The sequence below is a fragment of the Drosophila hydei genome, unplaced genomic scaffold (assembly GCF_003285905.1).
Source record: "Drosophila hydei strain 15085-1641.00,03,60 unplaced genomic scaffold, DhydRS2 tig00008124-arrow-arrow-pilon, whole genome shotgun sequence".
NCBI lineage: Eukaryota > Metazoa > Arthropoda > Insecta > Diptera > Drosophilidae > Drosophila > Drosophila hydei.
Window position 1 is genome coordinate 247,228 of NW_022045834.1, and position 18,425 is coordinate 265,652.

Genomic DNA, 18,425 nt, shown 5'->3' on the forward strand with positions numbered 1-18,425 from the left:
AACTTTTTTAAGGTATTGGAGCTATGAATTTCATCTCTTTCGTTGCTTTGAGGTAAATTGTAATTAGAAGTTGCTTGTTACAGTGAACAAGATATATATATATATAAAATATTACAGATTTAAAGTCGCTTTATAATACGCTAAAATTGTTGCAAAAGCCTTGTATTATCATTTTTAAAAAATATTAAATATTATTGCCACGATTGCAAACTGTTGATGGAGACAAGATGGAGCAAATGAGATCTTATATGTTTTTTATTTAGCATAAAACTGAAACCTTAACTAACTTAAAAAATTAAAAATAATTTGAGCATAAGCTTGAATTATGTTCTTCAATTTACATAACAATTTTGATATATATAGCTGTAATATATGAACAGAAATCATTTCGTTTACACATAATTACTTATATGAACTCATTCATAATAATTTTTAAATAATATTTATGTTTTAATGAAGAAGACAGGGAAGTAGCATAGGAAAAGGATAATGAAAAGCAATTTCAACTCAGCTGTGTACTTGGCAATACAATTTTTGATTACAATAAGCAGCGCAGTTACCTAAGGCTTTTGGCTAAGACAACGAGTCATGCCCAAATACTCGTTGATCATTTGCATAAAAATTGTTAATCAAATCATTTGGTTCACCAGGTAAGTTGTCTTGGTCTACAGAGAATTACAACTGTTAATACAATTTATTTGGCAACCTTATACTGCGTATGTAGGGTATATTTAAGAGCATGAAAATTCAGTCTAAATCAGTCAAGGCACCATTCAGCACATACTTTAAAGGTTGCTTAATGAGTTGCCTGCTCCAAGCATTGTATATCATAATTAGTATACCCTGTAATGCTATAGGGCTCAAATATGAAGAGGTATGAAGATTTTACTTAATAACCTTGGGACGAACATTTTACAGCAATTTATTACTTATGAGTGTTGAGGTAAGAGTAAGTAATTCAATAGATTTCATATATTATATAAAGATATATTATGTCAATATTAATATTAATTTCAGCTTAAATTTTAAATGAATGGACTGACGATAGAACTTCAAAGTGATTTGTATATTAAATTTAATTTATATATGCGTAACAGATAAGGTAGAAGCTTTTACGTAGATTATTTGGCATTTTAAATCTAATTTCCGTATATCTCTATATTAAGTCGGGGTTTTAAAATATTTTAACATAGAAGAAGAAATATACAAGAAAACAGCATTTGGATATCTTTGAGGTGCTTTAGTCTAATTTCAAAGAATTTGTAACAAGCTATTTGGCATTAGTATTCTTCAATATTCATGGCAGATTTTCCCTGAAAGAAATCTGTGGAATTTTTTTATCTTTGCAGTTCGGATTAGAGTCTATATTTCTCTCTTGTATTTTGTTCATTTGTAATACAAGTTTACGTTTAAAATTCTTTTATTACAGAATTATTTGAGAGTTACTGCAGAAATATTTCATGCTCTTCTAACTAATCTAATAATTAATTCAAATGCAAAATTTATTGAGAGTTAGTGTTAATTGTTTTTTTTTCAGCTTTTTATAACTAACTTACAAATAACTTAAAGTTTAAAAAATTATTTTAAATATAATTGAAGAGTTAAGCTAGAAGCAAACTCAGTAATTATATTTTGTAATTTTCGTACAGGGTATTCCAGCTGTCGACTCACTCAGCAGGCGCTCAGCCCTTTCGCTTATAGTTAAAAAATAAAAAGCTAAAGCTTAATCAATCGATAGTCAACAAGATTTGCCGACATGAGCACACGTGACTAAGGGGTATGTTCAAGGTATAATCGGATTATGATTATGTCTATGCGGAAGCTATTAGCGACAAGTGCTGCGCAGACAATGGACAATCTTGAAACCTGTGTCGGCGCCGAGAGTAGTCAATTAATTGAAAATAGCGGGTCAGAGAGCTTCACGTAGATGGAGATTGATGCAGCGAGTGCCAAAAGTGAATTCCAAATACAAATTATATGCAGCAGGCCAAATAAGCAAAAGAGAACAATTTCTCAACTCTCTGTGTGTGTGTGTGCGTGGATGCTGTATGCCACTGCTGGGATTTGCGAGCTGTGGCATTTGACGGATGAGCTGGCGACGTGAGAGTCAGCCAAACAGAGAGAGAGAGAGAGCGAGTTTCCTTGCTGCCAAAGCCATTTTCACTACTAAACTAAATTTTCCACATCGTTAATTTATATTAATATGATTTCTGTGTCAACGGTCGGCGATGTCTGAGCCAACGTACTCGTCACCCGTCGCGTATATAGAGTATATATATATATAGAGTAGATATATATGCGTGTGCTGGAGCGACACCCATGGAGGTCGCCGCGACGCCGTCGCAATGTTTATCTAAATTGTTATTTTTCACACTCACGCAGTTCAATGAATTTGTGAAAATTACGTTTGGGACTTTGTGTTTGCTCATCGACGACGTCGCTGGTCGCTTCCTGGCCCCACCGCCTCCCTCCAGCCAGGAACTTGCCTTAGGACTGGGCACGGTGCGCCAGACTTTGACTTTAAGCGGGTATTGCCAAACGAAATTCAATTTGCCTCCATTGTGTTAATCCTGTTATTAGCACTCGCCTTGCCAAAACACACACACACACATCTACACACGCGCATCCTTTAACACACTTAACAGGCAACAGACCAGCCACAAATTTTCTCTTCAAGTGCTGTCAATAAAAATGTCGCTAAAACTGATTTTTCTTTTGGCTACTTTGAAATGCTTTGGCACCGATGCGCAAAATGATTTGTAGAGTAATGTAAAGTCGTTATATTGGCTTGAGTTTTTCTTTTATGTGTGCACGCAATAAAGGCTTAAAGCGCAGTTGCTTAAGCATGTGACAGGCTCTATAAAAAATGTGCTTGAATTTATATACTTTTAAGCCTAGGGCTTTAGTGGTTCATGTTTTAAGTATAGCAAATTCTCTAGTAAATAAATAAGTTTAAAATATAAAGAAGTGCTATGAAGAGGCTATGATTTATTATTGTTTTAAAATAATTACAAACTGATTTATGTTGAAGTTGAAGCGGCTTTTATAGATTTTTTAAAACATAGATTTTCTGTCTATTTCTAGAAAAATAACAAGAAGATAAAAAAAGTCAAAAATATATTATCAATAAGCAAAAAATGCATATTTAATTTTTTACTTATTGATAATATATTTTTGACTTTTTTTATCTTCTTGTTAGTTTTTTGCTTTAAAATATATTAAAAAAAATAAGAAAATTATTTTAAAAAAAATTAAATCTAAAACATTTGCATTACAACATTGATATTAATATTAAAAGCTATTTTATAATACTAAAAATAATAAATAAGACCAGAAATAATTATATAAATAAATTATTTATAAGAAGTTCTTAATAATATATAATAGTAAAATTCGTTTTTGATTAATTATTTTTTAGAACTGTTGTTTTTTATATTTTAATTATAATATAGATTTAAAAAATATTAGATATAATGATTAAAACTTTAAATTTGTTAAGTGTCTTAATTTAAAGCAAAAGAAAACTAATGGAAAATAGTAAAAGTTTCTAACATAAATAATAAATAACTGGTAAAGCAACAAATTAAAAATGAATAACAATTTTATAAATTTTTTATGATCAGATAAAATTGGAAAATAATAGAACTTTTATTGAAATTTTTAAATAAATAAAAAAATATTTTAAAGAATGCTAAATTTCAATATAATTTTTGTTTAGCTTTTCTGCAACTTCACTTTTTATATAAAGAAAATAAAAGAAGCAAATGCAAGTTGAGTTTAGCAATATTCTATAAATAGAAACTGAATTGAATGTTTGTAATCCAACTAGACAGGCCAAGCCAATCCAATCAGCATTTTCGACTACTTACAATATAACCCTTATGTATGTATATAAGAAGAAGAAGAAGAAGAAAGGCATGATAGGTTTTCAATTTAATTGAAAATTGGCCCGCATTGGGCCAAAAGCGAACTGTAACCCGTTTATTCACGTTGTTTACATATTATTTAAGTTTATTTTTATGGAACAGCTACAAAAGGTGCAAATGAAAATGTGTGGAAAATGACTCCGGGTGTGTGTGTGAGTGTGCGGGCTGAGATAAGCTATTGAAGGTGTTGTGGTGTTTGCGATTAGATAAGCAAAAAATCAAACAGTTGGCTGTTATTTCCGCCGAGGGTCGGAGGGCAGCAGCCAGAGGGTTGCCTTGTTTCCAGGCGCATAAAAATCGTGTGTAATGGAAATTAGTTTTGTGCAATTTTTGTTCGCTTTGCGCAAATAAATTGAATTCACTAAAAGCTAGCTCGTAATGCTGCTCTCCCACTCGCTGCGTCTGTGCCTCTCTCCCTCTCTCCCACGCTCTCGTTCGTCGCTCTCTCTAATTAGAGCGTCTTGCAGCATTGTTGCCTCATGTGGCGCTAAACCAATTTGCACTGCGTAATTATATCTATAAGTTCGTTTTGTATCTTTGAGATACATTTATTTGCACTTCCGTCATATTTTCTCTGCGTCTTCTCATTTCATTTTTTTGTGCTAATAACATTTACACTAATGGACACATAATACATTTAGCTATGCCCAACTCTCGCTCAGCGACTGACTCATAGTTAACATTAATAAAAAGCCGCACAGTGGCTCATGTGTGTTTGCGCACACAGCCCGAAAAATGCAAATCTCTGGCTTGTTGCTGTCTCATTAACATGCCCAGGGGTTAAGCTGATGTCGCACTCCGATTATGACATTGTTAAATGTTATGAAAAAGCGTCTCATATTATAAACACCCCTCGCACACACGCACACGCACACACACCAGCATTGATAGCGACTCCTTGGCGTCGACTGCTGCTGACTTGCAAATGAAGTCCGTGGAGGTTTGCCCAGTGGCATCCATTTACCATTTACTTGGCTGGCGTTTTGACTTTTAATTGTGTTTTAAAGTGTTCCACGAGGGGTTAGGCAGGCGTTGGCAGGGGCTCGGCACTGGATTATGCGCTTACAGGCCATTTGGCTGTTGATTTAGCTCTGGCTCTTTGGTCATTTGATGCCTAATTAAATTTAACGATGACGTTGATTCCCCCCAACACTAGAGGGCGCTTTCAGCTTCCAAGCAAAGGTTTTATTTTACATTCCAGCGCAATCGAATGGGTTCCCAATGGGCCACAGCTAAATGCGCTCACAGTAGTTCGATTGAATAAGTTTTTTTTGTGTGTGTGTGCGATGTGTGTGTGTGGCCTAATGACGATTTTTTATTGCATTTGAAATACGAGCTGAGCGCTCAATATACATACATAAATTGGAATTACTGTAAGGAAACTGTACATGGGATCAGATGACACATTAGGCAAGGGCCATCCCATCACTTTCTTGGCATGTTTAGCAATATATTTATTATCATTTATATTAATATCATTGGTATTATTATTAGTATGATCACCGTTAGTGAAGGCTTACTAGACTACGACGCTAAAAGGAACTGTCGATTGCCAGCTCCTGCAGCAAAGCAAACAAAGGAAAAGAACATTGCATAGATATCCACAGAGATCCTTGGGCAAGCGTAGAAACATGTTGCGATTCATCACATAAAAATAACATTATTTTTAACAAGCATCCATCTAATATATGTATCCATAATTATATATTTAATATAATATATTCATCAAATGGGGTGGAGCATCGCTCTTTAGAGCTTTACTGCCGAGAAGTAGAAGTTGAAGATTGCAAATTCTTTGCCTGACACTGAAGCTGCAGCTAATCTTCTTAGAAGGTACAAAGCGTGTCTAAAAGAAACGTTATATCTGGACACATAAAAGAAACATCGACGTAACAGCGAGGGCAAAGGCGATCCGCCCACTGGCCATCTGCTAGCTGAAGTAGAGCATGCTGTTGGAGTAAAGCTCAGATAAACTGCTTTAACTGCAAAAAAGACCAATCCAAAGGCAGTTCACACTCAGGTCATATGGTTCTACTAGTAATGCTGGATGTAAAAATTCCCTTTAATAGAGCGAGGTGCAGCAACATGTCTACTCTAGAGCCATGTTTTCGCTTAGCTGGATATTTAATGAGCCTAGTTAGGAGTTGCTTGCTGTAACGACTGCTCCTCTGAGCTACTAAGCTAGTTACTAAACCGAAGTAGCTACACAAGGATCAAGCTGAGAAATATAACTCTAGAGCATCAGCTACAACGACAGTCTAAGGCTGAAGATACCCAACTAATTGTGCATGCAGGTGACGTCGTGGCTGCTCGAAACACTTTAGACTCAACGAAGACTTGGCCAAGTCATGATGCGCATTTAGGCGTGGCTTAGCTACCGAGATTTGAAATTTGCTGAGCAACAAACTGAGTTGGCTCTGGGTTTGGCTAAGACAATTGCAACCAAGTTAGAGATGCCATCAAATGGATATATGAAAAGTGATTAAGGATTAGTGAGCTATTTAGGCGTTAGAAGGTAGCAAAAGGATCTTTGACTAGAGTAATGGAAAATGTGGATGGAACGACGGCAGGAAAATGAAGATTTGCTATGAAAGCAACAAAGGAAATTCTGTTATATCGCAGTGAAGTACACATTAAAAGCTGAGGCACAGGAACCTGTAGCTATTGGTGCAAATATCTAGCGTAGTCATAAACAAGTTGTTATAGATAAGAAACAAACATGAGGCAGGCAGTTCAAGGCACAAGGACTTCAAATTCCTTTGCTGCATCACTTCTACTTAGCATGGAATCGAAAAGTTTCTGATCACGTTTCAAAGGAATTTCGAGTCATTTCGCTTGAGCCTGCCAAGTTGAACTTTGTTAATCAGTTTTGCTAATGCCACAAGTTTCAGTTGCATAAGTGGACAGGGCCTAAGTCAATGTTCTCAGAAGCCAAGCACTTCTTTGCCTTTAAATTATTATTCTATAAAACTGCTAATGTACATTTAAGAATATGTGTGTTTGCATTTAGATACGGACTTATTTGCATAGATCCGCCAAGACTTTGAAACTCACTTTGAATCTTTTAAGCTAACAAGTATTTTCGACATTGTTTGATTTCAATATTTAAACGCATTTTTGTTTTCAGACTACAGTCACATTAAATAGCTGCAACAATTGTCAAACACTTTGCTTAACCAGCCACCTCATCCAGCCCCCTCTGCTGCTCTGCCCATCCACAGCTTCTCTCACATTTGCACACTTTGTCAGACAAATCGAATGCAATTTCACGGCTATTTGAATGGGCATGCAAAAAAAGCAGGTCCCAACAACAAGTAGGTTTTGCGAATAATGCAATAAATGAGCGCAATTTTCAATTTGCCAAACAGATGAGCCACAAAATGAAAAACGAGCAAAATCTGATTTTTCCCCCAGAGCAGCAGAGACTGCGGCTGGCGATGCTTTAATGTGGCTCTCGACGAGCAGGTTCTGCAGGCAAAACTTTTAAGCCAAGTGCATACAGAGCTGGGAAGTGTGCAGCGTGCAGCATGCAGCATGCAACATGTAGCAGGCCCCACACTCCAATTCGAGCCAACTGCAACAATTAGCCAACGTTGCTCTAACCCTTTCTTTGACATTTACACGGGCGTACGTGACATTTGGGCAATTGGGCCAGCCAATTGTTTTCAAGTGGCTTTTCAAAAAGGCAGGCAGGCAGAGGGGCGTGGCTGGGAGAGCTCCCCCTCAGGCGAAGCTTGACAAATGTGCATTTAATTAGCCAGCGACAGAGTGCGCGCGCGGTTTCAATTTTCCTTACGTTGATTTGTTGTCGTCCGAAACGACATTCAAAGGCTTCAAGCAAGGCACACACTGGGAGACACATGTGCTTCATATATATCATTGTCAACATCATTATCATTTGGCAGCTTCATCATGATGCTCTGGCATCCGCTTGCAAACGAGCGTCACTTGAATCCTTAGAAAAATCAAAAACAATTAAAGTTTGCTCAAGAAAAACAAAACTCATCAGCAGGGAGAGAGAGAGAGAGAGAGAGATAGAGAGAGAGATGTGCATACACACACTCGCACACACACCGAAACATACATTCCAACATGTGTGTAAACATATGCCCGCCCCGTTCCCCCTGCCCCCATGCCCAGCCGAGGCACGCCCCCATATACCGCATGCAAAGATAACGTTGCCTACTTTTGTGCGTTCGCCAACGCAAACAACTTTTGCGTGACGTCTGACGTCCCACCAACGCCTGCCCCTCCCCCCTGCGACTCATTCAGCCACCCACTCCCCAGTCGTCACCCAGCTAACGATAACTAAATTTGTACATTTGGTGTAAATGTAAATAGATTGTTGCCTGGATCTGTGTGTGCGGGCGTCTCTCTATGTGTGTGAGAGAGCGCGCGCGCGTGTGCGTGTGTGTGTGTGTGTGTGTGTGTGTGTATGCTGGGTGATTAACGGGTGGCTCGTGGCCCTAGGTCTGCGCTAGCTTCTTCTGTATTCTGGCTGCGGCGTCGGTTTTGCGGGCTGGTCAAAGCGGCGCCATTCAGCCGCCAGGCAAACTCAAGCTCACGCCTCAGCTGCCGAGCCACGCCTCCACCCCCCAACGCCTACTTGGCTCATCTGTAAAGCTAAAATTCAAATATGCAATGGTAAGTGTGCGTGTGTGCTATACCCTGTACATATAAGAGAGCTTTGACTGATGCTATAAAATATTAGTTTTTCAAATATTATTGAAAATTGAGCATAATTTTCCAAAACATAAGTTGACAGTGTTGAGAAATGCCTAAAAATTAGTCTTAACTCAATTAGAATTTGACTTAAATGAAAAGAAACTTTCAAACTCTGAACTTTAACTAAACTTGCAAATATAAAAAATAATTAAATATAAATAAATTGTATAAATAAATAAAATTGTATAAATAAATAAATAAATTGTACACAAAATAAGAAATTGAAATAAATAAATATAAAAATTAAATATGAAAAATAAATTATATAAATATAAAAATAAAATAAATAGAAAATGTAAATAAAATATAAAAAATATTTTAAATCATAATTTTACAGTGCTCAAAAATATGAAAAATAAATTATATAAATATAAAAATAAAATAGCAATAGAAAATGTAAATAAAATATAAAAAATATTTTAAATCATAATTTTACAGTGCTCAAAAATAGTTTACTATGACCTTTACTCTCTCGAATGTTAATTTAATATTATTCATTTTTTTTAAAGATATTCTTTAACAGTGTTGGTAAGTGCTTCAAAATTTAGTTAAAAGTACTTATTTTTATAAGAGTTTTACTTTTACAAATGCATAATTAACCACTAATATTACCTATGCAGCAACAATTACAGGGTATGTCACTATCTATGCTAGCTAAACTCTTTGGCTTCATGGAACAGGGGCCATACATGAGTGTGAGTCGCTGCTGATGAGAGTTGGCCTTGAAGCTCAACAACAAACAGCGCAGAAAACACAATAGATTAGCTAACAGAGCTGTTGATTGAGAAATCATAAAAATTCCTATTGATCTGTGGAATAAATACCTTTAATACGCCAAACTCAAATCAATCCCTGAATGAGTCAGATTTATGATAAAAAGATATGTTTAACTCATGTCTAATTTATTTAGTTAATTTATGCAGCATAGCTGACAGAATTAGCTGTACTTTGTTTGTCTGGAATACTATTTTACCTATACTAAAACTAGTCTTATACTGAAACCTATATACAGTTATTCACTATTATATGGTATTTAAAAAAATAAATATATCTATTTTGGGAAATTGTAAAAATAAAAACCAGATTTTAAAATTAAAAATATATTTTAAAAAAATATAGTAATATCAATTAATCAAGTAATATCAATTACATTATTTGTGATCTAAAGACGAACTGATTGGGATATATTACAGATATATCTATAACTCCGCTTGACATGATGTAAAATAAGTTTTAATCAAGCTCTCTCCCTTCTACAGCAGGCACAGATTTCATAAACAGGCCGAGTGCCTGGCCAGAACATTGGCCACGGCCCATGCCTGATTAGCATAACACCTCTACAATCAGCGGCAGTTGGGGCACAAAAAGTTGACTTTGTTTTTGTGCGGCATTGGATAATGCGCCATCAATAACAATTATAGGCGAGCCATCAAAGCCAGCCACTGGACGTCAGAGTGTCCAGGGCAGGATATTCCAATTAATGTTGCTTCATTGAACGCTAAAACTAAACTTGGATTACGCCTGGACAGAGGTGGCGGAGGCGGCGATGGTTGTCGCGTAATTTAAATGCTAATTTTCTGAGCACCTTTTCAAGGTGCGCCGCAATGAATTTTTACTCGAACATTTTCATAAACACAAATCAAGCGGAAGGTGTTAAAAAATTATGGAAACTTTGATTACATTTACATTGTAAAGCAGTAGCTGGGGCATGCAACACTGAGCAGCTGCTCCATACCCAGCCCACATACAACGTGACGTATACGCATTATTTGCTTGTGGCACATATTTTTGTTAAAGAACTCGTCTCAACTTTTTAATGACACCAATTAGCAAGTGTTTCGCTGCAAGGTAACGGATGAAGAGTTCTCCGTAAGCCTTTGCGGCTTTTTCTGCCTCTCTTTCACTGCGCTCACCCCTCCCCAACCAAGTCAAATGTGGACTATGAAATTCAGTCGTCAGCCGCTGTGTAAATAATAATTATTTCTGTGCGCTTTTCAGCTCAGTTCTTGGCACATGCATCAAGTGTTTGAGTAAATATCTGAAGCATATATTTATATATAGAGCTTTAAAGTGCTTGCAAATATGCTAACTTAAAGTTGGAAACACAGATTTAAGCTGCTGTGAAAATGAGTCGAGTTGAATATCATTTGACTTGGAATTGATTTATTTAAAAACAAAATTTTTTCTTATATATATATATATATAATGGAATTGGTCCAGGGAAGCTTTATATATATCATAATAAAATGTTTAATATTTTTATATAAATTTAATAAATAAAAATAATAAATAAATATAATATAAATATAAATATATTACATTACATTATATTATTATTATTTATAAAGAGTTGAAATGATTTACAAGAGAAACTTATCTAGAGAAGTTAGAATCCTTAATTATATATATTATATTATTTTATATTAAATTATATTTTTTATAGTATTTGTTTAGAGGATACAAATTTCCCTTAAAAACTACTTTTTTCTAACACAAAAATATAGCTCAATGCTTAAAAGATTTTGTTCAAGGCAAGTCAAGTTAAAATAGTGTAATAGAAGAAATAATTAATAAAAAATTGTCTATAGTTTTTTTTCTGAAATTTAAACATTTTCTATTTTAAAAATAATATATCTACGCATATAAAAATGACTTAAACATATAGAACATATAGTCTGAGTACAATCAATGCAAAGACTGCAACGACTGGACTCAGCCTTCAAGAAAAGTTCTATAGGGAGTGCCCAACTAGAAAATACCCCCCAACTAGAAACTACCTCGAACTGAAAAACACTCCCAACTAGAAAATTTTCTAAACCCTTTTTGCACATTTTTAAGGAAAGTAGATAAGATACAAAAATTGTGTAATACTTTTCAAAGAATTAATAGCTAAATTTCCGAAGAAGGCACTCAAAATTTTGATTACATATTGATCTTAATAAATTCAATGATCTGTGCGTGTCACGAACGAACCTACGCACAACATTTCAAGTCTCAGGCGAAAATACAGACAGGTAGGTAGACACTCAGACTTAGCTGTTGCTTCTTTTAAAAAATATTAAAATATACTAAATAACAAACATTATTTTTAGTGAACGACAAAGGTCATAGTCATCATTAATATTTATAATACAAATAAATAATACATAAACAATTTTTTTTAAGGTTCAAGTTTTGTCTGAATTGATGTCTGATTGGAGCAATGGTTAAATTGAATTACGTTTCTATACTTTGAAATTTGATGTTTGCCTGGTTATAATACTTAAAATTCGTCTACATAACTTTTAAGCACTGAATAAACCCATCGATATGGTACTGGACGTCGAGAAACGATTTCAACTTAACGTATTTTCTTATCGACAATTTATCGTTTGTACACGTTGCAACTCTGGTTGCTGTGGCGCCCCTTCATTATTTCCTCTATATTGAAACCCAGATTCAGATAGGACTGGTATTCGACGGGCAAAACTGGCGGTACCCGTTTAGGAGCCCAAATATTTGGCTGCCTTAACTGTTCCACACTCGTATCGGGCTTAACGCCACATTTGCCCTGAAGGTATATGAACTTGAGTGGCTTATGGAGCTTGTCGTATGGATCGCGATAATAGTCTCGATATTCCTGAGATTCTAAGTAGAATGAATCGATTCTATCCACATCCGCATAGTCCACAATGGGCAGGGCAATGTTCGGTATGAAGTCCAAAACGACGCGACGATGCTTACGGGCATTCTTCGATACGCACCACATGTCCGCCTCGGGAATCTTCTCTTGCTCCATTGTTTGGCTATCGATAGTACTGGGCAAAGCTCAAATTAGACGTATAAAAAGTGGCAGGTGCAATATTGAAAATTAAACAACTTTAAACAACTATAATTCAACGAACTCTACGAAGTCTATGTGAACAAAGAAATTCTCAAGAAAACTAGAATTGACAGCAAAACAGAAGGCTATTGCGTTGCAGGTCTACATAGTCTATCGATTTGCTTAGACTCTTGGCAGAGAAATACAAATCCTATTAGGAATTTGGGTAGATGTGAAGAGGAAATATAGCTGAAAACTGCATAAGAATAGCATATATCGATATGTTATCGATTAATTAAAATCATCTTATTGTATTTATAGCTGAAACCCTTTGTAGTCAACGCTAAAGTATTGTATATGTATTCTATTTATCTACAGCATTACCGATAAGTATTTTCATAGGGAACCAAGATATTTTTATCGATATCTAAGAAATATTTCTGCATTTAGCGATAACTAACAAAGTGCAGATAGAAGAAATATGTGTATATATTCGACTTTCCATTATAAATATCATTAGGTCCTAGGTGTTGAGCTAGTTGGTAATTTTCCTAAGAAAAAAATGATCGATTTATTTATTTTAACAATTTTATTTATTTATTTTATCGATTACTAATAAAAACAATATATGAAGTAAGAATACAACTTAACATTATATATATTTACAAGTTGTTGTTATCGTTATCGATATGTCAAAATGTTATGAGCTAAATTTGATCGTCTGCATTCGATCTAAACAGGAAGCACTTTCAGTCATACCCGATAACATTTCAAATTTGTGTATGCATTCGACCTATCGTTATCAATATCGATAAGTACTACTATTAGAGATATTTTAGCGATAGAAAATGATTTGATCGACAGTTGATGGCAGTTTGCGAGTGAAAGTGTTTCAATTGCAATTTTGGGAATCTCAGAATAGCTATGAGCTGGTTAATTCCTATACTCGGATTTCTCTTTGCTAAACTTTTATACTCTGAAGATAAAAATGTACACAGAGTAATGCTTATAGTTAAATTATAAACAGCTAAAACAGTTTGATAGATTTTGTTTGCGTTCTATGATAGCTTGATAAGCTAGTTTAATAATCTTCCTTCAGCATTCAAAGCCATTCATTACTTTTATTCCAACATAAAGAAAAATTCAATTATTTATAAGAAAATTGAAAATTGAAAATTGTAAAAAAAAGACGAAAATAATTGACCTCAATATTCGGTTATGGATTCCCACACAGCTGGCATGCAGCCTCCGATTATGTTGGAACAACTTCAGGGTCGATGGGCATAATAAATGTAAATCTGCCGTTAGACTGACCCCAAGCCAGCGTAAGACCAGGACATAGAAGGGGCTTTTGGTATGATCGAAAAGGCTGAGATGAGGATGAGAGTCCGACGGATACGCAGGATGTCGAGCAGCTGTTGACGACACAGCAAAAAGTCGTCGCTTTTGCTATTGACATTTGACAGGGGCCGCGTGGGTTGGCCCCTGGGCGTTAGCATTGGTCTAGCTGTAAGTCGAGCGTCGCTTATATACTTTTTTCTGTTTTCTTTTTTCACTCCTCTATTATTGCCTTATAATATTTTGCCTTGTTTTTAGCATTTTAAATAACCGCGGGTGTGATTTTTACACAGCTAAACGCCGCTCAATTCCCTTCGGGCTGGGGGTCGAGCTCCTGTAGTCCTGTCTCATGATTAAATTTGTGTGTGTTAAACGCTTTTAAGCTGCCTGCTTAAATATGCTGCTCGGGTAGAGAGCAGAGCTGCTACTTGATTGCATTAAAGCCGGAGCGACTGGCCTCCTCCCCTCGCCCGTTCAACCGCTTTGATTGACACGCTGTTGCGGTTACCAGGATGCGGTTACCAATGCCCCGTTCGCTGAGTTCGTATTAGAAGCCTAGATCTGTTCTTGAGAGACAACCATTAAATAATGCCAAGCTATTTGGGATTCAGCTGATTTTCCACATAGGAACAAGTGTTTGGTAATTTATTTATTATTATTTTCGTGTGTGTTCCTATAAAGCACGCAGTCAGAGTCTTATTTTAAAGAAAGCAGTTGAATCATAAGTGTTTATCTTTAGCTAAGTAATGAAGTTTATTCCATAAGAATTCTATAAGAAATCTTGGTGATAATATAAGACAAAAAGTGAGAGAGAGAGAGAAAGAAAAAGTGCTTGATATATATATAAATATGGCTATAAATAAAAGGACAAGAGAGGGATGGGGAGAGAGTGAGAGAGAGAGAGAGATGGAGTGTGAAATGGAGAGTGAGAGCGGGAGGGGAAACGGAGAGAGGGAGAGCGCCGCAAAGAGAGAGAGAGAGAGAGAGAGAGAGAGAGAGAGAGAGAGAGAGACGGAGAGTGAGAGAGAGATTAAAAAATAAAAAGAAAGAAAGAAAAGTTGAGAGGCAGAGCGATAAAAAGAGACAGAGCAAAAAGAAATGTAGCAAGAGAACAGATAGGAGAGAGATATGGAGATAGCGACAAAGAAAGAGCGAAAGAGAGAGAAAGAGAGATATGTATATAAAGATAGGGAAAGAGAGATAGATACACAGATGGAGGCAATATGCACCGGGTTAAACGACCATAATTCCTATTTCCTAGGTCAAGGGGGAAATACTGCCTTGATTTGGTATGCACCTCTTTCTCCAGTTGTTATTTGGATGAGTTGAAAAGCAGGATTTGTAAAACAGGACTCATAGCAACATATTCGATAAATAATAAGTTCTAAGTTTGCCTACAGATACAAAAAAAATAACAGATCTTAAATGAGAAAGGAGAAGGAAGAAAGTCAGAGCATATCCATCGAACTTAACACAGACACCAGACTTCATACATAAAAAAGTAAAGTTCTAGACACAATATCTTAAATCCATATCAATTTCAAGTTAAAATAAAAAATAAAAAATAAAAAAAATTTAATTAATTTAAAAAAAAAACATTATAAATGTAATATCAAAATATAGATTCCTTTATTTTTAAATAAGAAAATAGTTTGAATTGAAATTTTCTTTTATTGATTTTCCTTCTCGAGTTCCGCCTAGTTATTTGTGTCGTATATTACATAACTCAAATAACCGCACATAGACTTTGCAGTCAATTGGCTTACACATGAAACCAGGACAAGCCGAGCAAACAAACGTCTAGCCTTCGAAAATGGGTAAGAGCCGAAAGGCATTTCATATACTGCGAGTTATTATTGTATTTGTTTGCTTAACTTTTTGTTTGAGATGTCGAGTACAATGATCGGTTTAATATGTTAAGGGCTGGACTCAGTTGATGGCGAGCAGCAGCAACATGCAACCACAACAAGTAGTGCTGCTGCTGCTGCTGCCTGGGCATAATCAAATGGCAAACCGGATGAAAAGCAACGCCCACGCCAAAAGTATCTGAATATCTGAGTAACTGCAGCTTGGCCTTCGTTTGCTCTGCGTCTTTTTCCTGTTTATTATTTCCACATCGCAGCTGCAAGAGCCGAAGTGAAGCTTGGGGCTTGGGGGGATGAGTCAACGCCAACGCGTTTTTGCCGTTGTGTGATTTACATAATGTCCTTGTCGACATCGGCAGCAGGCAACAGGCAACAGGCAGCAGGCAGCTGCACCCCTCGACTGCTCGCACAGCCACCGCCACCACAAGACCTCGCTCTGACTAGTTTAAAAATATTAACTGTCAATTTGTATTTGGCAACACTTGGCTGAAGAGGCATTTGCCGAGCAGCGGCCACCCCAACCCCGCCCCCAATAGAGAAGGGCAGCCCGCAGTTCCGTCGAGTTGAATATCGTAGCCGAAGCTGAAGTCGCAACCGAAGCCGAAGCAAAACCAGAAAGTGCACTGGAAGCTAGTGAAGTTCATTTGGCTGATAAAGTCCTATACTTAGCGCAAGCTTAATAAGTGGGCATGAATTTCTGAGGGTTGCTGTGTGAGTGTGTGTGTGTGTGTGTGTAAGTGCTGATAGATGATAGATATAAAATTTAGCTTTACATATATCCCTTATAAGATTTTGGCTTAGGAGCTGAGAAGGAAGGAGTGAAGAAGACTGAGCAAATTACATTTTCTTTCTTCTAGTAGCAAATCTAGCAAACGAAACTACATTTTGAGCCCATAGAGTTTAACAATACGGGGTATATTAGTTATTTTAAAATGATTTTAGTATAAATAATTTATTTAAAAACTGATTTCTATATATAATTATTGTAATTTGAGTATTAAAATAAATTGTAAAAATTAGCGAAAATATTCTAAACATGCCATAAATTATCTATTTAAAGAATACATAGTTAGGATTACTCTATGGAGCAGTAAGAAACTAAAATGTACCCAGAGCTCAGCTTCAAACGAGCTTGAGGCATATTTCTACAGCATTTTATACATTAATAAGTTGATAGATACATATACTATATGTATATATATGTATTTGTGTATGAATTCTGAAATATCTGAAGTATAAAAACTCAGGGAAAAACGAAACGAAATGAAAGCTTAAGCTCAAATAGTGAACCAAGCAGCAATACAAATCTCTTAAATATCTAAAAACATATATAATATAATAAAAAAAATATATATATAAAAAAATATATAAATTGTTAAACTCTAAGCTTTTCATAATTTTTTTATTTATGTTTCAAAGCCTAAGCTCAAACACATCATAATTCTCTGAATATTTACGTAAGCATATCAAAATTCTTGCGCTTAGAAATCTGAAAATAAAGCAAACTGAAAATTTGATAGAACTTAAATTAAATTAAAATTCAATTCAAGTTAAAATTGCTTAAAAATTATGTTATACAAAAAATTGCACACAAAGTGCTACAAGTGCAATAAACAGCTTTATTAAGGCACTGAGACAAAGGCGCGCCTTGAAAGTCCTTTAGCAATGTTTAACAATTGCATAAAAGACAAAATATAAATAACGAAAAAAAAATGTAAAGTAAAATAAAGGCCAACTTTCAACTAACCGAAACTCTTTGGCAACATTTTATTATTATCTCGACAATAGTTTATCAGCGATAAAACCCTTTCGATAAGGACATAAGCACAGTGATAAGCAACAACGACAACAACAACAAAAGCGTAGACAAACAGACGATAATAATACATAATAACAGTGTAGACTATGCCACAGTCACTCAGCCAGCACATGGAGTCGGTCCAGAAAGTGAGTGAGTGAGCGAGAGAGAGAGAGTGCGAGCGAGTACCGTACGTCAATGATGCTAATCAGAGCGTCAATGGCCCACTTCGACCGAACGAGCGACCGACCGCCCGACCCCCGCCTACTGGAGTTGGGGGTCGCAGCACGTGGTGTGCATAACTCCAACTCCAAAAGGAAAAAAAAAACAACAACATAAGCCACCCCCTGATGTGTGTGCATGTGTGTGATGCGTATGAGTAACGTGATAAGGGAAAACAGTGCAGTAACAAGAACAACAACAAGAACAACAGGGGTGCTACAGGCAACTCACTCCAATCACCATAATTGCACTCAATTCCATTCCACTCAACCTCCTGCATGCCAGCTTACCATCACTCGATTGCACAGGCGAAAACTCACTCGGAATTGCGCTCAAAACTTTTGTTGAGCGAAATTAAAAGGTCTCGATTCGCCAGCCGTCGTACATCGTATGGGTGTCTCCCTAGGCCGTACACAAGCACACACACACACATGCACACATGCACACAGACGCACACGAGCTGGCGCCGCAACATGTTCGCCTCGACTTCGTGCCGGGCAGGCTCGTGATTCGCCTTTTGGCTCTGGCTCTCGCTCGGCTCGGCTCTGCTCGTCGCTTCCATTCCACAAGTGGCAGTCGACGTCAACGCGTTTCCGGTGCTCAGTTTATCAATTGATTCAACGCAATTTGGTCGTCGCGAGTGACTTTGTTTCGAAAACCATTTTCAAAACGCACAAGTCTCCATAAATATTTATACAAAAATTTCACAAAATTTACAGGCAGCGCCAAATTTGAGAAATATTCCTATA

The 18,425-nt window shown here is 36.2% G+C and overlaps 1 protein-coding gene across 1 annotated transcript; it reads right to left on the reverse strand.

The window, feature by feature from the left end:
- Window positions 1–11,909: 11,909 nt before the first annotated feature.
- LOC111594292 lies at window positions 11,910–12,569 on the reverse strand. The gene has a single exon (XM_023307533.2). The coding sequence runs from the start codon at window positions 12,427–12,429 to the stop codon at window positions 12,016–12,018; it is 414 nt and encodes a 137-aa protein (XP_023163301.1). The 5' UTR covers window positions 12,430–12,569; the 3' UTR covers window positions 11,910–12,015.
- Window positions 12,570–18,425: the final 5,856 nt, after the last annotated feature.

Bases quoted from the DNA above. Each gene is read 5' to 3' on its own strand.
- LOC111594292 (XM_023307533.2), bottom strand. From the start codon at position 12,429: ATGGAGCAAGAGAAGATTCCCGAGGCGGACATGTGGTGCGTATCGAAG.